Consider the following 25,225-nt stretch of genomic DNA (forward strand, 5'->3'; position numbering starts at 1 on the left):
AGAAAAAGAAAGCTGGGGTGGTTAGAGCTCTGCACTTTAGGGTTAGAGTTAGGGGAGGGTCTGTGGCTCAGAGGAAGAGCATCTGCTTGACATGCGGAAGGTCTCAGGTTCAATACCCACCATCTCCAGGTCAAAGGATCTAGATGGGTTGAAAGACCTCTAGCAGGGACCCTGGAGAGCCACTGCCACTCTGAGTAGACAGTACTGACTTTGAGGGACCAATGGTCTGATTCAGTATACGGCAGCTTCCTGTGTCCTGTGACTAGGACTGTAGGTTCAACCCCACATTCAGCGTTGCGGGTCACTGGGTGACCTTAGACAGAGTTGTTGTGAGGATAAAATGGAGGCGGGCAGAATTAGGCTCATGTCTTCACATCTTTTTCTCCATCTCCCATAATACTAGAACTCAGGGGCACCCAATGAAGTTGCTGAGAAATAGGTTTGGGACAGACAAAGGACATAACTTTTACTCAACCAGTAATGAATCTGTTGTATTCATTGCTGGTTGAGGTAATGATGGCCAAAAAAGCATGGTCCCTTAACCCACTTTATTCCCCGTTTCAGCCAGGATCAAATTGACCCGGGCTGGGGGGAAACTGTACGCATTACCTTAAAAAGCAAGGACAAAGCTGTGCGCAAATCCATCCATGTAAACAGAAAGTGTGGGAGACGTGCACAGTTCCTGTTTAGCTTGCAACACCCCCGTTTCTGGTGACTGGTCATTTCCCGGGGCCGGGAAGGCCCTCATTGGTCAATTTGAAATGACCAATCACTGCGTGTGTGTGTGTGTGTGTGTGTGTGTGTGTGTGCCAAACTAAACAGGAACTTCATGTCTCCCGCACTTTCTGTTTACATGGATCGATTGGCACAGTTTCGTCCCTGCTTTTCAAGGTAATGCATACAGTTCCCCCCACCCCAACCCAGGTAAATTTGATCCTGGCTGAAATGGGGAATAGTGGGTTAAGGGACCATGCGTTTTTGGCCGATGGCGACGAGCATAGATAGCTTTAAAAGAGGATTCGACATTCAGGGAGGAGAGGTCCAGCAGTGGCCGCTAGACTTGGTGACTGAAGGGAGCCTCCATAGCCAGAGGCAGCAAACCTCTGAATAACACTGCTAGGAGGTAGCAGCAGAGGAGGGCCTCGGCCTCTGTGCCTTGTTTGTGGGTCATCCAGGGGCATCCCTTGGCCACTGTGTGAAACATAGGATGCTGGACTAAATGGACCACAGGTCACGCGACATCACCACACCCAGAAGGGTGTTTCCTTCTGTCCCTTTTGAATCATTTGCCCCTGGAGGGAGGCGTGGAAACTTCGAGCCCAGTAATGTCACAATGACAATTCTTCCTCTTAATCTACTTGGGGAGACTTACAGCAGAAGCCTGAATTTTCTGGTCACCAGCTGTATATTGCCCATAATGGGCTGCTCAGCATGACAAAGGCTTTATTTTGGAAGCCCTGTTGTTACCACATGGCAGCCAGTGTGGAAACAGCCAAGAAGTAATCTGAGTAGGAGAAGCGCATTTAAGTGCTATGTGGTTGCAGAAACAGTGATGGAGACATGGCACACACACACACACACCAACCTCTGCTTCCTCATGTGTACCCTCACCCTACTCTCCTTAACAAACGGAGCACATTGGATTTGGCTGGGTGGTCATACCCTTGTTCAACTCTAAAAGGCCCCATAGTCAGCCCCGAGGCCAACCAAGGTATTAAAGTTTTCAAACTGCCATTTTGTGGAAAGAATTTAGCTGAGGAGGCTCAAACCCTGAGGTAGATTTTAAAACGTTGCTTTTGAAGCAGCTGCCACCACAACAAAAATATCTTCACCTGCAATAGCCATTTTGTGGCTGGCTCCGCCTCCTGTGGCAGCCATTTTGTGCCAGCCATTCCTTAACTGCCCCCACCACACCAGGGCAGAATTCCAAATAGGTTGGGGACCCCTCTTCTAGAGATTTTTCAGCTAGGTGTCAACCCAGATCCTCCCAATACTATTTCACAATTTCCTGTTGACGAGGCTCTGTGTTTTAGCTGTTTGCCGCTGACGGATGGATGGAGCTCCACGATCTTAATTCCACCTGATGTGGCCCTCAGCCACCATCCTGAAGGACCACGTTCTTCACAGGATGCCCAGACCCCTCCCAGTGTTGAGAAGGTTAATGAGAAGGATCCATTTACCTCTGCAAGGTGCTTCTGGCATCCTAAAGAAAAATGGCAGAGAGAGAGAAAGAAGGGAGACCTCAATGGTTGCTAAAAAGGCCACACCAGGAAGACCCCTCAGACCCTGGGAGATTCTGCACTCTGGCCCTTCTACTGTGTCCAGCTAGCAGACTCCACTCAAAGACTGGGGGGTGCATCTCCATACAGTGGGAGAAAATCTTTGAGAGATTAATATTACCAGACAAAGTGGAGCCATTTCAGAGGAGAGTTGGTGATCTGCTTTGGCAATTCAACAGTGGCTACTTTCACAAAAGGAGTTTTCCTCACATGGAAGGCAGGAAGCCCTCCAAGTAGCTCCTGTGGCCACGTGTGGACGCAGAGGCATTCCCAGCAACATTCCTTGCATCAGCCCCGTGTCGCTGTTATTTCCCTTCTGGCCACTGGAGAGCTTTTCCCAGGCTTTAAAAAAATGCTAAATTACAGTAGAATTGTAACAACATGATGGTCCCCGGTTTTCATTGTTTTATAAATAAAGTCCTGGTTGCAGAGTTATAACTGGAAATGAGCAGCCTACACTTTACTTTAAAAAATCTAGATATTAGCGCAACAGATCATTATAATGTTACAATACTAGAACAATTAAGCCGTTGCCCTTTTCTTTAAAGCCTGAGAAAAGCCTCTGATTGGGCGAGGAGGGGAATGGTGGTCACAGGGACTGAGAGCAGAAGAGCCAAACTCTGTCACCTTTCAGCCCTTTAAAGGGCTTTCCCTGCAGCGTTGTAACACGGCTCAGCAGGGTAAGGCACACATGCCATCACATCTGCACATAAGTGATGGGTTGGCATCAGCAGGCACAGCACTGCCAGCAACAGGTGTGCGGATGCCATTCCCCTACCACTTGTTGCTGCCGTTGTGTGTGTGTGTTCATTTTTGTGCACCAATCTGTATGCAACAAGTATGAGCTACATTCACCCCAACATACACAACCTCCTGTTAAATCTTGCTGTTAAATCCTCCTGTTAAATCTTGCGGTTGGACTGGATGGACCTTGTGGTCTCTTCCAACCTTGTGTCGTTTTCTGTTTTTTTTGTGAAAATCTTGCCTATGACCCTCGTTCCTGGGGTTGGGAAAGAGCTGCCTGTGAACCTGGTTTGACAGGCATGTAGTTCCCCAGACTGTTGGTTGACACACAAACACACTTCTGCTTCTGAGATGGAAGCCAAGTGGCCTCAGTTTATCAGGGAGGGGCCGGGGGCTCGGGGGGGGGGCTCCATTTCCAGGGGGTGGAGTTTAGCAGGGTGTTTTTGATCATTTTTTGTAGCCTGCCCCTGGTTGGAGATGTAATGGGGCAGAGGAGAAAGCAGCCCATGTATAGAGATGAAAACTTGCTAGCAACAAAAACTGGGCTCATTTGCTTTCTGCCTAAGTGAAGGAGGCACAGAAAGGGTTTGGGGGCAGCCTTCTCCCGAAGGGGAGCCTGGGCTGTTCCTGCCACACTCTTACCTGCAGGAGTTCACTGGCCGGCTGCTGACACTTCTCCTCCATCTCCTGGATGAGGCTATCCAGAGAGGAGAGCTCCTCAGAGAGTGCGGCCAGGTGCTGGTCCCTGTTTCTTGCCACCTCCTTCTCCACCTCTTCCATCTGGGCCAGGAGACATTTCTCTTGCTCCTCCAGAAATGAGTGTAGTTGTCTGAACTTGGCTGCCGTCTCTTGCTTCTCTCCTGAGGTTTGCTCCTGAAATGGAAAGAGAAGGAAATCAGGTCAACGGGACACAGTTCGTCTTTTCAGTGGGAAAAGGTTCAGAAAACTCCTGTCGAAAGGGCACTTTGGCCTTTCATAGAGATCACATCAACATTCTGCAGGGAAAAAGACAGATATCCATGGATCCATGCTGAGGGCCAAAGTACATCACTCTCAAATTCCTGGAGGGGTTATTTCAGCCACAGAGGATGATGTCTGCAGCACAAGACCCAGAGAGTAGAAGGGACTTCTTGAGTCCATTTGTTTCCCCAGTAAAATACCCTCCATATGCTGACCCCTCCACTTCCATCAGCCAAAAAGGTACGATGTTTGAATAGAAATAACACTGGGGAGAAAAGAGCTAAGAAGCCTCTTCCCCTCACTTGGTCTCCCTGGATGCATTTTGGGCAAGAAAAAACTGCAGGGGAAAAGATCAACGCGCGGCTGAGTATTACAAGTACTTTCCCCCCTTAGAATCAGCAATGGCAGAACAACCCTTGGCCCAGTTCAGGATAGGTGGAAAATCTATCAGCATTTCCACCCAGCATTTCTTTAGAGGTGGGACACCCTTATCTCTCTTGAGAGACTTCTCCTGGCTTGCAGTGTGTTGGAGCATGAACACAAATAGGTAGTCAACACATATGTTCATCTGCCCATGGCTCATCCCAGAGCACAGAGCACCTTGGAAAGTCAAGTGATTCTGCCCCAAACAAAATCACCCAAGAACACAAAAAAGGAGGGGGGGTCTAGATCTGGATGAACAACCAGGGGCAGCCCCACCCACTAGGCAGCCCCAGGTGACCATCCAGGGTGCCAGGGGCACCAAGAGGGTGCAGTTCCCCAACATCTGCCTCATACAGTCGACTGACTCTTCTGCTATTTTCTGCCATTCCCCCCCTCAATTCAAGTTTTAGAATCTGTTCACTTCCCAGCCATAGTGACACTTACGAGCAGGTCTTGGCTTTCCTTCACTACCTCTGCTTTATATGCCACAATTCTTTCTCTCTCCTTCTTCAGCACCTCCAGGCGGTTGCAGAACTTATCCTGGGGGAGGAGAGACACTTTTTTAGAAGTTTATTATAAAACATAAGAGAAGCATAAGTGCAGTGAAAGGCCAAACTAGATATAACTGTCCTATTTATGTAATTATTTTTTTTTAGTGAAATACAAGATCTAGAAATTTAGCCACTTATCACAGCAATTGATCTGCTTCAGTCTGACTCAGAATAAGGCAGCTTTATGCATAACTCTCCCACCCACCCAAAAAGTTCTTCTTCTAATTTAAACTGCTGCCTCACAGCTACTGGGTGCAAGTGGGGGACACAGGCAGGTACCAAACATGCACGCTTTCTCTCACAGGCTAACAACAATTCAAGGACAGCAACTGAAGTTGAGAAAGCAGTATGTGTGTGAGTGTGTGTGGGGGGGTTAAAACTAGGAGTCAGGCGGCTGCCCCCTCATAGCTCAGCCTTGCAATGGGCTGCCCAGACCTCAACACAGCCAGACAGGAAGAGAGTCAATCTCCCCATTTTATCATATCACCCCACTTTAGCCTCAGCAGGGGGCAAGAGGCAATGCCCTTGGGAGCCATGAAACCAGGAAGGAGGAAGCAAAGAGGTGTTTTCACTCCCCAATTTGGGCCCAGAGGCTAGGGTTGCCAGGTCCCTCTTTGCCACCGGCAGGAGATTTTGGGGGCGGACCCTGAAGAGGGTGGGGTTTTGAAGGGGAGGGTCTTCAATGTCATAGAGTTCAATTGGCACAGCAGCCATTTTTCTACAGGTGATCTTTTTTTTTATATATATAATAATTTTATTGGTTTTTATAATACACATTTTCCATGATAATAAACAACAATAAAGGCAATATGAAATTCAAAATTCTAACTCTATGTTGTTATGGTTTCTTAAATTCATAACAAAAAGAAAACAATTAAAGGAAAATTTATGACTTCCCCATCACCTCTCTCCGCCTCTTAATAAAGTATTCATCCCATCGTAATTGGTCTGATCTTAACTATCATAAATTCATTTAACTTTCATAAAACATCTTCTATTAATATAAATAATTATAACTCTTAATATTAATTGTGTCCTCTAGATCAGATTAATAAGTATTCTTCCATTTTCCCCAGTTTTAATTCATATTCACAATATTTCATCTAGTCCTCCTAAAAAAAATTCCCCTAAAAATCGAACATTGTCTTTTTCATTTAAAATGGCTGTAAGTTTTGCCATTTCCACCAATTCAAACATTTTCCCAATCCAGTCTTTTTTCCCAGGAGTTTCTGCCCCTTTCCATTTTGCTGCATAAAGCAGTCTCGCAGCTGTTGTAGCATAGATCAAAAAAGTTCTTTGTGTTAACAAATCGTCAGGTATCATACCTAGTAGCATCATTTCTGGTGTTTTGGGTATATTTTTTGTACTATTAGTCTCAATTCATTGTAGATCATATCCCAGAAATCTTTAGCTTTATCACAAGTCCACCACATATGATAGAAGGAACCGATTTCCTTGTTACATTTCCAACACTTAGGGGATGTCACTTTGTATATCTTTGCAATCTTCTTAGGTGTTAAATGCCATCTATACATCATTTTATAAATGTTTTCTCGAATTGATTGCGCATTTATTCCTTTCAAATCTTTTGACCATAGTCTTTCCCATTTATTTAAAGCAATATCATGTCCCATATTTTGAGCCCAGTCAATCATAGTTGGTTTAATTGTCTCCTGCTCACAGTATATTGTTAAAAGTAGATTGTACATTTTCGAGATCAGTTTCAAATTATTATCTAATAACATCTTGTGGAAAGGGGACTTTTCTTTAGAAAATCCATTTTTCATATCTTGTACAAAAACTGATTTAATCTGACAGTATTGCAACCATTGTAGATCCTCTCTAAAAGATTGAAATTCCTTTAATGAACATTTTTTCCCCTCCCATTTAATTAATTCCTGGTAGATTATAAATTTGTCCGGTCTAAGTGGACGTAGTGTTAACATTTCTTGTGGTGAAATCCACATCGGTGTTGCTGGTTCCAAAATATGTTTATATTTCATCCAAATACGCAGTAGAGAGGACCTGATTATATGATTCCTAAATGATGCTTGTATCTTGATTTTGTCATACCATAAATAGCCATGCCATCCACTAATATTGTTAAAGCCTTCAAGCTCCAGCAAACGTGTATTTGATAAGGTTATCCAGTCTTTTAGCCATGTTAAGGCTACCGCTTCAGCGTAAAGTTGAAAATTTGGTAATGCTAAACCTCCTCTGACTTTAAGGTCCACCAAATATTTATAAGCAATCCTCGGTTTTTTCCCTTGCCAGATGAAGTTTAAAATGTCCTTCCTCCAAATATCAAAGTATTTAACATGTGATATTATAGGCGAGTTTTGGAATAAGAAGAGCATCCTTGGTAGCACATTCATTTGAATTATTGAAATACGTCCCAGTAGTGACAACTTTTTATTTGACCAAATGATCATATCAGTTTTTATTTTACCCCATAGTTTAAAGTAGTTGTTAATTAACAATTCTTTGTTCTTCGCTGAGATCCAGATTCCCAAATATTTAACTTTGTTGGCCTTCTCCCAACCTGTAAACGAGATGAATTCCTGTTGCTCTATTTCTGGTAAATTCTTGAATATTGTCTTTGTTTTTTCTTGATTAACTTTAAATCCCGATATCTCCCCAAAGTCGTCCAGAGTTTCTTGTAGTATCTTCATTGATTGTGTTGGGTTTTCTAGAATTAACAGGAGGTCATCCGCGAATGCTCTCAACTTAAATTCATGTTTTTTAATTTTTAAACTGCGAATGTCCTCCATGCTCCTTAGTTTACAGCATAATGTTTCCAACACCAACAAAAATAATAACGGAGACAAAGGACAACCTTGTCTAGTTCCTTTCTTAATTTGACAATTTTCCGACATTGATTCATTCACCAAAATTTTCGCTTGTTGGGATGTGTAAATAGCCGATATAACTTTCAAAAAACGGTCTCCAAAATTTAATTTTTCCAATGTTTTTCCCATAAAGTCCCATGAGACCATATCAAAGGCTTTTTCCGCATCCAAAAATACAAAGGCGGCTGATCGTTGAATATTCTGATCATAATATTCTAATGAGTCCAATAAGATTCTTATATTGTCTTTAATTTGCCTTCCTGGAACAAAGCCCGCCTGATCTTCATGTATAAGGTCTTTAATAAATTTTCTTATCCTATTCGATAAGACCGAGGCATAAATCTTATAGTCCACATTTAGCAACGAAATAGGTCTGTAGTTTGATGTTTTTTCTGGATCTCTTCCTTCCTTGGGTATCAACGATATATATGCATGCGACCAAGTCTCTGGGGCTACTCCCTTGTCCAAAATTGTATTGCAAAGTAATACATAAAAGTCTGCTAAGTTGTCACTAAATGTTCTATAAAATAGTGCAGTAATTCCATCTGGTCCAGGTGTCTTGTCCGGTTTTTGTTTCATTATTGCTTCTTGTATTTCTTCCCTTGTAATTGGAGCATCTATCCATTCTCGTTGGTCTATTGAAAGAACATTCATCTGTATTGAACTTAAGAACTTATCTATTTTCTGTTTTGAAATATTTTCTTTCTGATACAGTTTAGTGTAAAATGAAACAAATTCTTTTTGTATATCTGTAGTTGAATGAACTGGTCCTTTAGCAGTTTGAATTTTTGTTATAATCTTCTTCTGAAATGAGTCTTTCAGTTGTATTGCTAAAAATTTCCCAGGTTTATTAGCATGTTCAAAATATTTCTGTTTGGCAAATTTTAAATTTTTGTTCATTTCCTCCATTATAACCAAATTTAATTGGTGTTTAGATACAGAAATCTTCATTTGTATTTCGTTTTTCTCTTCTTCTTGTAACGCCATAACAAGTTTTTGCTCCAAATTTTGTAAATCCCAAAGTATATTATTGGTAAATTGTAGTTGAGTTTTCCTCCATGCTGCATGTTTCTGTATCATAAATCCTCTTAGAACTGCTTTAAATGCATCCCACACTATATTTAGTGTAGTTTCTCCATTAAGATTAACTTCAAAGAAGTCTTTAATCAAATCATATAATTCTTTTTGAATCTTATTTTCCTTTAAAAGTTTATCATTCAATCGCCATCTAAATGCTTGTTTATTGTTCCACTCAAATGTAACCGGATTGTGATCAGAAAAAGTTCTTGGTAAAATATGTATTTTACGTAGTTGCGTAAAAATTGATTTACTAGCCCAAATCATGTCTATTCTGGAGTGTGAGTCATGTCTCGCTGAATAAAAGGTATATTCTTTGGCTGTAGTATTCATTGTTCTCCAGATGTCTTGTAATTCCAATTCTGTAGCCATGGTGAAGAAGGTTTTAGGTAAACATCCTTCATTTTCGTCTTTTGCTTTTGATTTTTTATCCAAAATTGGGAGAGTAACGCCATTTAAGTCACCCATCAATAGAATCTGGTCATTGGCATACTGAGAGATCAGTTCATGCAATTGTCCATAAAATTTTGTTTTTCCTTCATTGGGAGCATATATTCCTACCACAATCGTCTTTTGCCCCAATATTTTGGTTTTTATAATTACAATTCTCCCTTCGTTGTCTTTATATAGTAATTCAGGACTAAGGCTAGAATGAGCATATATTACTACTCCCTTAGTTTTTGTTTTGGCCGATGCAACAAATGCTTGTCCAAGCATTTGCCTATCCAAATATTTTTTGTGCTTTGTTGCTATATGAGTCTCTTGCAAACAAATTAGGGAGTATTTGTATTTCTGTAGATATTTGAAAATTCTAGCCCTTTTAGTTTTTTCATTCAAACCGTTCACATTCCAAGAAATTACTTTTGCCATGGTACAATAATTATTGAAGCAAAATATGCAGTCTATAATTTAGTTCCTCCTACTGCTCCCTGTGATTCTTCTTCTTGTTGTTGTTCTTCTTCCTCTTCCTTTTGATCCCCAGTTAATCCTTTAAGATCTGATTTATATTTCCTCAGAAATTTTCCCACATCTGCTGTAGATGTAATTGTCATTTTCATTTCTTTGTAGGTAAAAGCCAAGCCTTGTGGCATAATCCAGCGATATTTGATACCATTAGCTTTCAAAACAGACACAAATTCTTTGTAATTATTCCTCTGTGAGAGTAGATGTCTTGGTATGTCCTTTAGTAAAATTAGAGGAGTGTCTCCTGCTGACACCGGGTTGTCATAATGCATCTTCATGATCTTATCCTTAATCCTAGTGTCATAGAACACTATCATCAGGTCTCTTGGCTTAGACCTTTTCATTCTAGCAGGTAATGGTATTCTGTATACTCTGTTAATAGCTTGGTTCAATTCTTGTTCATCCATTTGAAACAGATAGGCCAGATTTGGAACTGCAGTTTCTTTGTTATCTCCCATCATATCTGGAAAATTGCGCAGACGAAGGTTGGTCTCTCTCACTCTCATCTCCATCATGGCTATTTGATCTTTTACAGCTGTCTGATTTAATTGTATTGTTTCAATCTGTTTTTCTTGGCTTGCTAATTTTTTCTTTGTATCCTTATGCTCTTCCATCACTTTCTTTATTGATAAATCCATTGCTTGCATATCTGACTTCATAGTACTCATTTGAGTTTTTACTTCTTTAAGGTCTCCTGTTACCACATCCAATTTGTGGTTAATGGCTTGAGATGCTTGGCCAAGATTTGTCATCATAGAAGTTAGCTGTGCCATCTGTGTAGACATCTGTTCAAACTGCTTGGTTGTTGCCTCTGTTTGTTTGGCTAACATGTCCTGTAATTTCTTATCCATAGTTGAAACTTGTGCTGTCTCTTTCAGTTTAGTATAGGCAGGGCTATGCAGTGAGCCAGATCGGGGCCGAGTTCCAGACAATTACATTGGAATAAAGCTGGTAAAAGTCATGACCTCAGACAGGGCCCTCCAGATGGTGATTAATAGAGGGTAATTCAATGATCAGCTTAATAATTTTTTCGGGTTGAAAAGAGCCAAATTTGGCTTTAAAACAGCTTGATAAAGTTTTAAAATACCAACGAGTTTTACTGGACGCTCTAGGTCGGATCTACCAGGAAGTATTCCGGAAGTTGAATTTGCCGCGGACCTTCTACCGCCTCATCTCGATGGTTATTTCCTTCAGGAATTGTTTCTGTGTTACTCAAGTGCGACGCGTATCCGGTCCTACGACTTGTTTCCTGTTGTTGTAACTCAGATGATAGAGAGGATGGTATAGAGGGGCTTCTGGTCTGATGAATCCCTTGCTGCTAACGTGGCAGGAAATTCTTTTTCACCAGAGAATCAGGAAGAAATTCACCCTCCCCTTCCCTCAAAGTTGCTTCTCATTGGTGGAAATTTTAGTCCGTCATCTAAGCGTCCTTCCAACTCTTTGTTTTGATTTAAGCTGATCTATTTGATAAGGCTCCTGCCGCTAATCCTGATGGAATTTACGAATCAAACTTTCCCGATTCAAATAAGGGAGGAGCAGAGGTACTGGGAATATCTTCATCTACCCCCCGGTTATTCGGTAATGCCAGTAAGAGACGAAGGGTTCTTTGTACTCACTTAGGCATCGAGAGGTGAGGTTCTTTTCTTAAAATAGTCCTTATGTTGGTATTAAGGTGGTGGAGGGTAGAGCCTTATGCCAAAGTTGCGTTTTGGCGATTCCTTTCCCTAAGTGCCCTCGCAGGACCGGCGTCCAAAGCTCCGGGGGACTTATAAAAGCTCCCTCAGAGTCTTTGGGAGGTCAAACTGCGTTTGCGGGCTGCAGGGAATTCCTGCTTTCCGACCCACTTGCAAGGGTCGGATTGGGGTGCATATATCACCCCTAAATTAGCGCAAACTTGGATTTCCCCCAGGACAACCTGAGGGAATGTCGTACTCGTCCCAGCGCACCACCGGAAGCCCCCAGGTGATCTGATCTCTATCAGCTGGAGATCAGTCGAATTAGTCGGTGAGGATACGGCCGTTTCAAATTCTTAATTTTAAATTCTTCATCAGTCCTTCGAAGACTGATGAAAAATTTAAAATTAAGAATTTGAAACGGCCGTATCCTCACAGTGACCTGTGCTTCTTTTAAAAACTACTTGACATTAACTTATTCCATCATGGTATATGTACTCTACCATTGAGACTCTTCCTGAGACTTTTTTTCTTGATTTTGAGAACTGTACAATTTTCCCCCTGTGTTTACTGTATTGTGGGTTGTTTTGTTGCATGTTACCTTGTTGTATATATTGATGTGTTTATAGTAGTAGCTCACTGATAAACTTTTTGCACTTTGTTAATATACTTCGCTCCTGTACTGATTATCCTATCTACTTGATACTAGTACAGTGGTGCCTTATTTTCATCCACTACCTGGCAGTTGGCAACCCTACCAGAGGCTGAGGCAGAACCTGCAGGGAGTTCCTGCACAAAGAGACCATGGAGAAGGGAGGGATCCATGGCTCTTCCTCACCAATCTCCATGTTGTTGATTTCCTACCTTGTACTCTTTGGAGGCCTCCTCAAGAGGAAGGGCTTCATGATCTCTGTGCTCCTTGGATCGGTGACAGACCACACAGATGAGGGCTTCGTCGTCCTTGCAGAAGAGATTCAATGGCTCCAGGTGCTTCTGGCAATCTCTCTCTCTTGTAGCAGCCACGATTGCCTGATACAGAAAACAAAGAAACAGAATTTGTTTCATCCCCCCCAGGGTTGCCAACCTCCAGGGACTAGCTGGAGATCTCCTGCTATTACCACTGATCTCCAGCCAATAGAGATCAGTTCCCCTGGAGAAAATTGCCACTTTGGCCATTGGACTCTATGGCACTGAAGCCCCTCCCCTCCCCAAACCCCACCCTCCTCAGGCTCCACCTCAAAAACCTCCTGCCGTTGGCAAAGAGGGACCTGACAACCCCCACCCCCTGAACTGTATCTCTCGTTGTAAGGGCTGGATGTAATTAGTGCCTTGTTCAGTTTTTTTTGGGGGGGGGCATTGTTATACAAAACCAGATGTAACCCAAAGTAACCTTTCAGTTGGAGTTGGGGGGAGTTGTTCTGGACAGGGAGCTTTGTGGGTGGGGGGAGAAGATACTGAAGGAAAAGAGAGTTCTGAAGGAAAGGAGAGAGAGAGAAGCCATCTGGGTCCAAGTGCAGAGAAGTGGGAAGCCTGACAAGGAGCCTCCCGGTGATCTGCAGCAGCAACAAGAGCCCCAAGATCAGCCCCATCTCCAGCATGGCTGAGGGCCGGTCAATCCACAGCAGCAAAGACAGGGGGAGAGACCTGAAGGAGGCCTCACAGAGACAGGATAAGACTCCCATCATCTCTCTGGTTTCCATTCTAAGCTGTGTTTACTATACGAGTGTCCTGATTTGACTCCCCGCCCCTCTTTGTTGGAGTAAATCCTACTTGTATATTAAGTTCTACTTGTAAATGGTTATGGGTGACTGGACGGTCTGGGAATTGTTTTTGAATTTTTCCTTTTCTGCCTCCTGGCCATCCTGCATGTTAGGCAGTGGAGGCCAGTGGGCTGGAGGCACCCCTGCTTTCTTTTTCTTCTTTGTCACACACACTCCCTCCACTAATAAACCAGATCCCATAAGGTCTCCCTTCAGCTGGGGTTGGTAGAAGAAACAGGTTTTTTCTAACCCTCAAATTCCTCTGGAAATCAATGAACGAATCACAACTCCTGGTTCCAGGTGTGAAGGAAAAGCACCCTGCTTTCCTTCTATGAAACACCGGTTCAGGCTTCAGGCCTGGTATTCTCTGATATTAACCTTTGGAGCATTAAACATTGAGGGGCCTGGAATAACAAGCAGGCTTCTCACAAATCACAGTGGAATGTACTTTCGTTTTTAGAAGTACTCCTTAAAGGTCTCAAGGTTGGAGATAAACAGCTGCCCTGATTTTACAGCCATCGGGGGCAGCACCAACGATTTATCTCCTTGACAACGAATGGGCCCATTAAGCGTTATCTCTCAGTTGGAGTCTTCCCAGGTGTCTCGCATAACTGCAGAATGCGGGTCAGCGGTAACACTCGTGACTGAGAGATGACCTGACAAATTAATTCAGGGCTAATTGAGATTCTCGCCATTTTATTGGCTAAGATGGCCATAGGCCGCTAAGATGGAGGGAATAAAATGAGCCCTGTTTGGACTTAGAAGCATGGAGGCTTTTGGGATGCGCGGGCGCATCCTGGAGTCTTTCATCATCTTTTGCTTTGTCCCATAGAACGAATCTATGCTTGACTGAGGAGACCAGCATGCTGACACCCAGATGCTAACTCTTGGACTGTGGTAACTCTTTTGCATATCCAAAAGCTTTGCCAATTTGCCTGATTGCCTAAACCTAAGCCAATTGCCTTTCTGATGAAATGTGTAGTTAGATTATTGAAGCTTTCTTGTTTTATATGCTAACCTGCCTCACGTTTGTCTTTCTGTAACGAGCACAAACTTTTGAATAAACTTCTAGTTTATTATATTTGATGTGTCTAGTGGTTTCTGTGGTTTCCCCAAGCCTGAATCCTAGTGCCTAGACTGGCTTTGCCCATGCTATCTTTTGTGTAAACCTTTTGGACAGTGTGAACCACTCTGACCAAGTCTCAGCTTGGCAGAGGAGACTCACCCTGTATTTGGAGCTTGGCAAGGGTTGCTCTGAGCCCTTTGCCTCTTTTGACTCAGAGCTGGTGGCAGCGACCCGTTCAGCTCAAGGCGGAAGCCTGGAGTTGAACGTTTTGTTTTGTAGATTACCCCAAACCTAAACAAAGTGAGCCCAGCTGGTGGAGACCGGGTGGCGCTCTCTCTGACATGGTGGCGTAGCGGTTGGATTCGAACTGGGAACCCAGAGATTGCTTTACACCTATTTTGTGCTGAGGATTACAGTGTGAGGTGGCTGGCAAGTGTTTGTTATTTTGTGAGGTGTGAGTTAGGAATTTGGCAATGGCAACAGGTAGGCTGTCTTTTGAAAACCAGAATGAGAGCAGCCTAACGACGGTTGACCAGACTGGTCTCTTGGACACTTCCTACCGGATGGGGGAAGAGGGGGGAGAACCCCAGAGACCTTTGCTTGACAGAAAGGGCCGAATTATTAAACCTCTGACTGAAGTGGGATTGCGAGACCTCGTGGAGCTCTCGGAGGATGAGTGGGACCTGGTAAGGCCAGACCCACAACCGTGTTGGAAGCCTATCATTGGTGAGCCGGCAGTACGCTCTAAACAACCTGCCCCCCCAACTGTTGGGAATTTGGCAACAACTGCTCGACCTGGCAGCTCGACCCAGCTTGCGGCTATGGAGGAAGAACTCCGAAGTGCCCAGCAGAGAGAGGAGGAGATGTGGCAGGAGATGAGACGGAAATGGGAGAGAGAGTGGGGCCAACCAAGGAAGCCGACGGCAGCTTTTTACAGCTCTGCAAACCACCTCGGTGAGTCTGGGGAAAGGAGGGGAGAGCCAGAGAGAGCGAAGTCCCCAAACATCCAACCTCGAGACCGAGAGGCAAGGAGATGGGAGCTGGAATGCTGTGTGCCCCGGGAGCCAAAGCTGACGACTTACAGCCCGGAAGACTACATGGGTGAGATTGGGGAAAGGGGGGAAAAGACTTTTCGAGCTAATTCCCCAGTACCCCCACCCCGAGACTCAGAGGAGAGGGGAAGGTCCAGGCAAAGAGACTGGGAGAGACGGGAGGAAGAGCAGAGGAAGTTTTCCCTGTGGGACACCCGAGAGAGATCCCGTCCCCTCGAACCTAGAGCCAAGCCAGAAGTCCCCTACAGCAGCCCATCCCCAGCGGAGCGGAAGTTTACCTGGCAGGGAGATGGTGGGGCAGACGAGCTGACGGACCATAGACCCCTAAGGCAGCGGCAGCCGAGCCGGGAGAGGAGGAGAAGCAAGTGGAGAGATTACTATACCTCCGATGAGGAAGAAGACTGTTCCCCACACCGTGGCCGAGGCCAGAGAGATCCTCTCGCTACATGGCGAGCCAATAGACATTTGCTACCGCCATACTCAGAGTCTTGTGATCTTGTGGCATATTTTTCACTTTTCGAATTGGCATGTCTGGATTTTAATATCCCGACTAATCATTGGATGAGAGTTTTGAGGGCCCAGATATCGGGGAGCCTACTTGACTTGATGGGGAACCTCCCCCTTAGCGCGAGTAATGATTATATGGCATTTAAGCAGCTAGCTCAGCAGCACTTCGCTTTGTCTGCTGAATCCTATCGTAGAGCCTTTAGAAAGATTGACCGAAATACCACTGAGGGCTACCCAGCCATTGCGTCCCGTTTGAATCGCAATTTTGAAAGGTGGCTAGCCTCAGAGAACATCCATACTTTCCAAGACTTGAAAGAGCTTATGCTTCTGGAACAATTTTTTCGGCTTCTCCCGGAGGATCTGGTGGCCCTTGTCAAGGATAAAAGCCCAGGGACTTTGACCAGTGCAGCTAGTTGTGCAGAGCAGCTGCAATTGAACAGGCAGAAGGGCTTTGGAAAACCAAGCAGCATGGGAGGGCCGCCACGAAACCCTGCTCCAACTCACAGTAAGAAGTCGGGAGGGGAAGAGAGACGTGGGGGAAAGCCAGCAGAAACCTCCCCTACAGCTACAGTACATCCCCATGTGTCCATCGAGTCTGGCCTATGCTTCTTCTGTAAGAAGAAAGGGCACAAAAGACAGGACTGCCCGGCATTAAAGGAGAGGGAGAAGAAAAAATCAAACCCCCCCCCCACTCCTGCTCCAAGAGTGCGGCTTGTGACTACAACTCAGCAGCCTGCAGCTGAAAATTGGGAAGAGGAAATCAGCATAACTGAGGGTGAGCCAGCGGCGGCAGTTTCAACTCCTCCAGCCGGAATGCAGACAGCCGGGAGGGAGCCGAGAGAAGCAGCCCCAGCCCAGCCTGATGCAAGCCTGCAGCCTGTGAGGATGGCCTTCATTGACCCGAGGCAACCCTGCTGGTCCAATATGACTTTTAGCTGCGAACTTCAGGTGAATAATAAAAAAGTGTTAGGGTTAAGGGACACCGGTTCAGAAATAAGCAGTATAAATGAGAATTTGTTAGAACCGGGACAGTTGAAAGAGGGACAACAAATGTGGGTGACCCCTTATGCCAGTGATCCAATTTCAATGAGGGTTGCTTTTGTAAAAATTGCTTATAAAGATGTGAATGAGGTTATGCCTGTCTTAGTCCACTCAAACAATTGTGGGCATCAGTGTCTTGTGGGAAATGATGTAGCATATAAGCAATATTTGATTGATAAAATGAATTTTGAAAAGGAGGAAGAGGGGGAAGGGGAAATTCCTTTACCTGTCTTGATTGCTAAGCCTCTCTTGCCAGAGAGCAGCTCCACGAATTCCTCCCCTTCAGATGTAAATGAGCCTGAGAGTGAGGGAAGGGGACCAGGAGAGCCTTTGCCTCTCACAATAGAAAATGTTAGCTTTGCAAATGAGCAGCAACAAGATGAGACTCTTGAAAGGTGCCGAGAACAGGCCCAGACAGAGCCAAGGGCCTCTGGAGACAGAAGGGTACGCTTTTATTTTGAAAATGAGTTGCTCTATAGAGAATTTCATCCCAAGGACTTAGCTCCTGAGTGTGCCCCTAGAAAACAGTTGGTTGTGCCAAAATCTCAGAGAGGCAGTGTGCTTCAGATGGCACATGAATGTGCTTTTAGTGGGCATTTTGGAGTGAAAAGGACTTTAGAGAAGATCTCCAGACAGTTCTATTGGCCGGATGTGTATGAGGATGTTAAAAATTATGTGAGGACTTGTGATGTGTGCCAGAGGGTGGGGTATGAGCGAGACCATGCAAGGTACCCCCTGCAGCCCTCTGCCATAGAGGGAGAGCCTTTTGCAAAATGGGGAATTGATCTGGTAGGGCCCTTTCCGACCCCCACCAGAACTGGGAAGAAATATATACTGACAATGATTGATTTTTGTACCCACTTTTGTGAAGCCATTCCCCTTGCTAGTATCTCAGCTCCTAGCATTGCTAAAGCTTTGTTAACCCTTGTGTGCTCCTATGGAATTCCTAAGACCATAGCCAGCGATCTTGGGGGTAGTTTCCTGTCCAACCTGGTACAACAGGTGTTCAAGTTGGCTAACATAGAACACCGAGTCAGCGTCGCGTATTGTCACTGGTCAAATGGTCAGATAGAGAGGTTGAATAAAACAATTGGGACCATGCTGAAAAAATACGCTGTGACTCACCCAGCTGACTGGGATCAGAATTTGCTGTTTCTTGTGTGTGCCTACCGTGATACGATTCAGGAAAGCCTGGGGTTTTCCCCAAATGAGTTGGCTTTGGGCAGATCTGTACGTAGCCCCCTGAACTTGTTAAAACAACAGTGGGAAGGGACCCTAGAGGTTGGGCCCAGATCTGTGTGTGAATACATGACTAAGCTGAAGGAAACTCTGAGTGGTGTGTGGAAAATAGCCCAGCAGAACATGAAGAAGGCTCAAACAGTACAGAAAAAATACTATGATAAAAAAGCTGTGGTCCGAGAATTTGAGGCTGGGGATAAAGTGTTGATTCTCAGGCATATCAGGCCTAATAAGCAAACTCTGGCCTGGTTAGGACCTGGTGAAGTTCTGAGGAGGGAAAATGAAGTGAATTATTTGGTATCTTGCCCCCAGGAACACCCCAAGCCTCGCCTTTATCATGTGAACACCCTTAAGAAGTACCATGAGCGAGCTCCTGGCATGTTTGCAGTAAAAGCAGAGCTGGAGGAACAGCCATTTGATCTGCTTTCAGACTGCCAGCAACCTGGAGGGTTGAGTGAGCTAATGTTGAGTCCTGCTCTGAGTGTTTCACAGGCGGAACAATTGTATGGTGTCTTGAGCAAGTTTGAAACAACTTTCTCTAGTTTACCGGGAAAGACCAGCATGGCTAAACATGCAATTGATACTGGAACTGCAGCTCCAATAGCTGTACATCCTTATAGAGTGTCACCCCAGCAAGGGAAAGCCATTGCAGAGGAAGTAAAAGCTATGCTGGAGATGGGGGTGATTAGGCCAAGTAATTCCCCCTGGTGTTCCCCTGTGGTGTTGGTGAATAAACCTGATGGTTCTATTAGATTTTGTGTAGACTATAGGAAGCTGAATGCTGTGACAGTGGCAGACCATTTCCCAATGCCACGGATAGATGACTTGATTGAAAGGTTGGGGCGGGCACAGTATGTCAGCTGTATAGATTTGACCAAAGGGTACTGGCAGATCCCTGTGGAGCCCGAGTCCATTCAGAAAACTGCATTTTCTACTCCTATGGGACTCTATGAGTTTGTTACTCTCCCTTTTGGTCTTCGAAATGCCCCGGCGACCTTTCAAAGGTTGATTAATTCCCTGTTAAATGGTCTTAATGAGTTCTCCTGTGCGTACTTAGATGATGTGGCGATCCATAGTGACAGTTGGGAAGAACATTTGGTTCATTTGGAAAAGGTTTTGGAGAGACTGAAGTCTGCAGGCCTAACTGTGAAAGCCCCAAAGTGTCAATTTGGGCTAGGATCTGTTCAGTACTTGGGCTATGTCGTGGGCAAGGGCCTGATTCAGCCTTTAGAGGCCAAGGTGCAAAGTATCCAAGAGTGGCCTAGGCCCAAAACCAAACGTCAATTGCAGGCCTTCCTGGGCCTTATAGGATTTTATAGGAGGTTTATAGCCCACTTCTCTACCCTGGCCACTCCGCTGACGGAGTTATGCAGGAAAAGACAACCCATTAGGCTCGTTTGGACTGAAGAGTGTCAAACAGCATTTGCGGCGTTAAAGCAGGCTCTTTTGCAATCACAGGTGCTAATTGCCCCTGATCCCAATGAACAGTTTGTAGTCCAGACGGATGCGTCTGATTTTGGCCTAGGAGCTGCCCTGCTTCAGAAGGATCCTCAGGGAGAACTGAGGCCTGTGGTATTTTTGAGCAAAAAGTTGCTGCCACGAGAAAGGAACCTGGCAGTAATTGAACGGGAGTGTCTAGCTATTTTTTGGGCATTAAATAAATTGAGACCTTACCTATGGGGACAACAATTTGAATTGCAAACTGATCACTCACCTTTATGCTGGCTGGATAGAGTTAAAAATACCAACCAAAAGCTTTTGAGGTGGAGCCTTGCTTTGCAAGATTTTGATTTTAAAATAGTCCACATCAAAGGGAGGGACAACAAGGTTGCTGATCACCTCTCTCGAGCTTATGTGGACTCTGATTTGGTTTAGGTTAAGCTGTTTTAACCCTGTTTTCTCTTCTGTATTTGTGTAGTTATTGGGATATAGCCATTTTTGCACAATGCTGCTAGTAAAACCTAATCTACCTCATATATGTTTAGTTTCTGTATTAAACTGTGTAGGTTGTTGTGTGATTTTAATTGACTATGGTAGATTAGTTTTATGGTAAGATAAAAATAAGCGAACCGCGTATTTTCATCTCCCCGAAGGGAAGGATGTGAAGGAAAAGCACCCTGCTTTCCTTCTATGAAACACCGGTTCAGGCTTCAGGCCTGGTATTCTCTGATATTAACCTTTGGAGCATTAAACATTGAGGGGCCTGGAATAACAAGCAGGCTTCTCACAAATCACAGTGGAATGTACTTTCGTTTTTAGAAGTACTCCTTAAAGGTCTCAAGGTTGGAGATAAACAGCTGCCCTGATTTTACAGCCATCGGGGGCAGCACCAACGATTTATCTCCTTGACAACGAATGGGCCCATTAAGCGTTATCTCTCAGTTGGAGTCTTCCCAGGTGTCTCGCATAACTGCAGAATGCGGGTCAGCGGTAACACTCGTGACTGAGAGATGACCTGACAAATTAATTCAGGGCTAATTGAGATTCTCGCCATTTTATTGGCTAAGATGGCCATAGGCCGCTAAGATGGAGGGAATAAAATGAGCCCTGTTTGGACTTAGAAGCATGGAGGCTTTTGGGATGCGCGGGCGCATCCTGGAGTCTTTCATCATCTTTTGCTTTGTCCCATAGAACGAATCTATGCTTGACTGAGGAGACCAGCATGCTGACACCCAGATGCTAACTCTTGGACTGTGGTAACTCTTTTGCATATCCAAAAGCTTTGCCAATTTGCCTGATTGCCTAAACCTAAGCCAATTGCCTTTCTGATGAAATGTGTAGTTAGATTATTGAAGCTTTCTTGTTTTATATGCTAACCTGCCTCACGTTTGTCTTTCTGTAACGAGCACAAACTTTTGAATAAACTTCTAGTTTATTATATTTGATGTGTCTAGTGGTTTCTGTGGTTTCCCCAAGCCTGAATCCTAGTGCCTAGACTGGCTTTGCCCATGCTATCTTTTGTGTAAACCTTTTGGACAGTGTGAACCACTCTGACCAAGTCTCAGCTTGGCAGAGGAGACTCACCCTGTATTTGGAGCTTGGCAAGGGTTGCTCTGAGCCCTTTGCCTGGAGGCTCAACCTTTTGACTCAGAGCTGGTGGCAGCGACCCGTTCAGCTCAAGGCGGAAGCCTGGAGTTGAACGTTTTGTTTTGTAGATTACCCCAAACCTAAACAAAGTGAGCCCAGCTGGTGGAGACCGGGTGGCGCTCTCTTTGACACCAGGTAAACCACATTCTCCCTCCACCAGCTTTGAGCTGTATTTTGCAATGTGCCTGAGGAGCCCCCAAACACCACCCCCTTCCTTTCTTGCAGGGCACGTTCCTGGTGGGGTATTATGACAAACCTCCAAAAGTTGGTCCAAATCATGCAAGGAGGTGAAGCTGGAACTGCAGGAATACGGATGGACCCTGATGGATTTTTAAGCCACCTATCAAGATATAACTCCAAACCAGCCCATCCGCCCTCTCACAGACAGCATCTCCTCCCAGGTGGCCCTTTGGATAACACCATGAACGTTACAAATGAATGACAATTCTGATACTGGCCCAACAAGCGGATATTCATTCTGGTGTGAATTGACTTGAGTTTGATTGGGGTGGGGGGGCTGCAATCCCTGTATCTCAATTTTTTCATGTTTTTAAATGCAATAATAATAGTAATAAAATGAGACATTCCATCACATTCTGGTCCCGTAAGGGCATAAATATATGGGGCACCTATGGGTTCCTAGTCTTATTGTATGGAAACCCCATAATGAGTTCTAAACTCTGAGAAGTAATCTCACAGTCCCCCCCACCCACCCGCCCTGCCCCATTAACTCCTTTGGGGTCATTTGCCCTCAGTGAAGCCTTTGTGCCAAAAGACCAACAGGCAACATCCTGCTCTGAGTTTTGGCCATCTTGATCATGAGGGACTTCTCCATTTGTCCTGGTGCTGAGAACGGATTTAGGGCCCAGACTGAGATGTAGCAAAAAGTTAGGCCAGAGCCAGTGAGCCTGGCTAGTTGCATAGTGCTCGGTTTCTGAGAATGACATGCATATTTCTTGCCTTCATGCCGTATTCACAATGACCTTGCCACAGCATTGGAAGCCCCACTTCATCAGAGGCCTGCACGTGGGGAGGGGACTGGACAGGACCCCGTTTGGGCAGTGAAACCTCTTGGGCTGGCCACGCAGCTCCATCTTACTATGGGAGGGCCAAGGAAGTAATCATTGTAAATAATTGTCAGACTACCGTTAAAGGAAATGGCTGTGCGTGGGGAGGATCTGCCTGCCCTTTTCTTTAGTTCCTCATGTCCAGCCTTTTTCACTGACAAAAATGGCTGGGGGGGGGGGGGGGAGAAGCCTGCTGCTCTGCCTCCCGCTTTGCAGTGTTTGGAACCCACAGGAGCAACACAAAGCTTTCAAGGTAACTTACAGAGACCAAACGTCTGACTCTGCGTCGGTCAGGCACCTTTGTCCCCACTTCAGGTCAGACGTATCCTCTATTTCAGCTCTTCCTTCATACCTTAGCTAGGTCAGCAGCCTCTTTCAGGTGAAGTAAAGAGTGACCTTTGTGTTCTGGGGATTGCTTACAAATGCGACACACGAGTTTTTCATCATCCTTGCAGAAGAAAAGGAGTTTCTGCCCGTGTGTTGGACACAGATCTTCTGTTCCTGGATTTCTCGCACAAAATCTCTTCTCTTTTATTTTTTCTACCAAGTTTGCCAGCTGCCAGTTTGAGCGGAAATTCCCTTTCTGGATCTCAGCTTTGCAGACAGGACACTCCAGGTCCCCCAGTCCTTCCCATTTATCACAGTAGTCAGTGATGCAACCCCGACAGAAATTGTGGCCACAGTCCAGGGTAACAGGTTCTGTTAGGCACTCCAGGCAGATGGGACAGATGACTTCCACTTCCAGATCTGTGGATGGTGACCCTGAGGCCATGTTGGATGCAGTTTATGTCTCTTGGCAAGTAGAAAAGGGAGCTTTGTGAGACCTGTAAAAAGGACAGCAGAAGGACAATGAGCTGGAGAAGGGGTGGGTTTTAGGCAGGAGATATATTTTTCAACAGATAAATACGTAGTATTTTACTCTGGGATTTTTTTTTATAAATCTAATAGGTGGCACAGAACTTTCCATTAACAAATGATTGATGAAATATAGGTGTGGATAGACGTTGATTTGATACTGGTAGGACAATTCAACAGAGTAATCAGGGTTGCCAATCTCCAGATGGAGGCTGGAGATCTCCTGGAATCACAACTGATCTCCAGACTTCCAAGATCAGTTCCTCTAAAGCACTGGTTCCCAACCAGGGGTCCGTGGACCCCCAGGGGTCCGCGAGAACTAAATTAAGGTCCACGAAACAAAGTTATAAACCCATAATAAATTAATATTTTCAATTAAAAGTTCTCTATTATAAATATATATATATTCAAATATTATTCTAAGTGTAATGTTTAACTAACAGTTATGATTAAAGTTTATTTTCAAATTCTCGGAATTTTTATTTTGAACCTTGGGGTCCCTGCACCGAACAAAAATGTCCTAGTGGTCCCTGGTCAAAAAAAGGTTGGGAACCACTGCTCTAAAGAAACTGACAGCTTGCAGGGTAAACTGGATGGTGTCATACTCTGCTGAGATCTCTCCTCTGCCCAAACCCCACACTCTCCAGGCTCCACCCCCATCTCCAGGAATTTCTCAACCCAGAGATGGCAACCATAAGTGATAGATCCATAGAAGGACAGATCTAGTAGCAAACCAACTCAGACAGTTCCACCAGTATTTACAGTGACTGACTTATTCAAGAGGGATCAAGCAATAGGGTTGCACTGTACAAAATGATTCACAAAGCTACTTGGATAAATTATTGGGGACTGTGGTCTATACTAACGTGCATAATTTTCTGTAAATTGGATCCTACTGTGTAATTTTACTTTATCGAATGTGTCATGCTAACAATTTGCCTTGCTTCAGTTCTGTTTTTAACAGTTCTGGTTGGTTCTACAACCCAAATCCTATTTTATTGTTTATTGAATGTCCCATCCTGTTGATAGTATTGCCTTACTCTGTGTAATGCTTCTTGAGTCCCAAAGTAAAAGACAGATTATAAATAACAAATAAATAACAGGATGTCTCTATCCTGAGAGAAAATACTTCACTTTTTATTTGCACAGACATCAAATCTATTCAGGAATAGATTATATTTTCGCACTAGCAAAATTATGACAAACACAAAGGTATAGTCTGTATTTGAGCAATAATCATGCAGATCTTGCCCCACTTAAATTTAACTATTATATAAGTGCATTTGGGAGGGTTGCCAACCTCCAGTAGAGGTCTGGAAATCTCTGGAATTACAAACAACAGAGATCAATTCCCTTGACAAAAAATGACTGTTTTGGAGGATAGGCACTCTGGCATTATATACCTCTGAGGCTCCTCCTCTCCCCAAACCCCAACCTTCCCAGGCTCCACCCCCAAAATCTCCAGGGATTTCCCAAGCCAGAACTTGCAACCCTAGAGGGGCTGTAGAATTTGGAGATGAAATGATCTGTTGTTAAAAGATGAACAGATAATGAAGAAACTAAAAGAAAAGCGCAAGTTCTTCTTTAGTATTAATGAATCAAAAGAGATACCATTTGTTATAATCTGGGAATCCTTTAAAGCATATTTTAGAGGCATTGTTATGTTGATAGAGAGCCATTTGACCAAAAGGGTAGGGGGGACATTAGTCTTGGAAGTAGAAAATGAGGAATCCCCCCCCAAATAGTGTCTCCAAGAAACTAAGCTAGTTTTGGAAATGACAAGAGACAAGTTAAAATTACAAAGCACTCACCAGACACCAAAATCCCTATTGTATGCTAGACAGTCAATCTTTAACAAGCCAATAAACCAGGAAAATATTTGGCACATTTACTAACCAAAGAATGGGGCCAAATAGAATTATTGAAATCAAGGACAAAATAGGAAACCGGCTTAAACCGTCTTTACAACAGCTCTCAGAAAACGAATGAAGACGCTTAATGGCAAATTCTCTGCCAGACGTAGGGGGCATGA

General features: G+C 44.3%; 1 protein-coding gene across 1 annotated transcript in view; it reads right to left on the bottom strand.

Annotated features, from left to right (window-relative positions):
- LOC130493991 (E3 ubiquitin-protein ligase TRIM7-like) overlaps positions 1-23,110 on the bottom strand; it is a 41,125-nt gene extending 18,015 nt beyond the window's left edge. Inside the window, exons 1-5 of the mRNA XM_056867625.1 lie at positions 22,691-23,110; positions 12,384-12,548; positions 4,851-4,946; positions 3,666-3,896; positions 2,181-2,203 (exon numbers count right to left, since the gene is read on the bottom strand). Coding sequence (XP_056723603.1) covers positions 2,181-2,203; positions 3,666-3,896; positions 4,851-4,946; positions 12,384-12,548; positions 22,691-23,110 — 935 coding nt within the window. The remainder of the gene's footprint in view (positions 1-2,180; positions 2,204-3,665; positions 3,897-4,850; positions 4,947-12,383; positions 12,549-22,690) is intronic.
- Positions 23,111-25,225: the final 2,115 nt, after the last annotated feature.

This window comes from Euleptes europaea, chromosome 1 (assembly GCF_029931775.1).
Source record: "Euleptes europaea isolate rEulEur1 chromosome 1, rEulEur1.hap1, whole genome shotgun sequence".
NCBI classification, from domain to species: Eukaryota; Metazoa; Chordata; class Lepidosauria; order Squamata; family Sphaerodactylidae; genus Euleptes; species Euleptes europaea.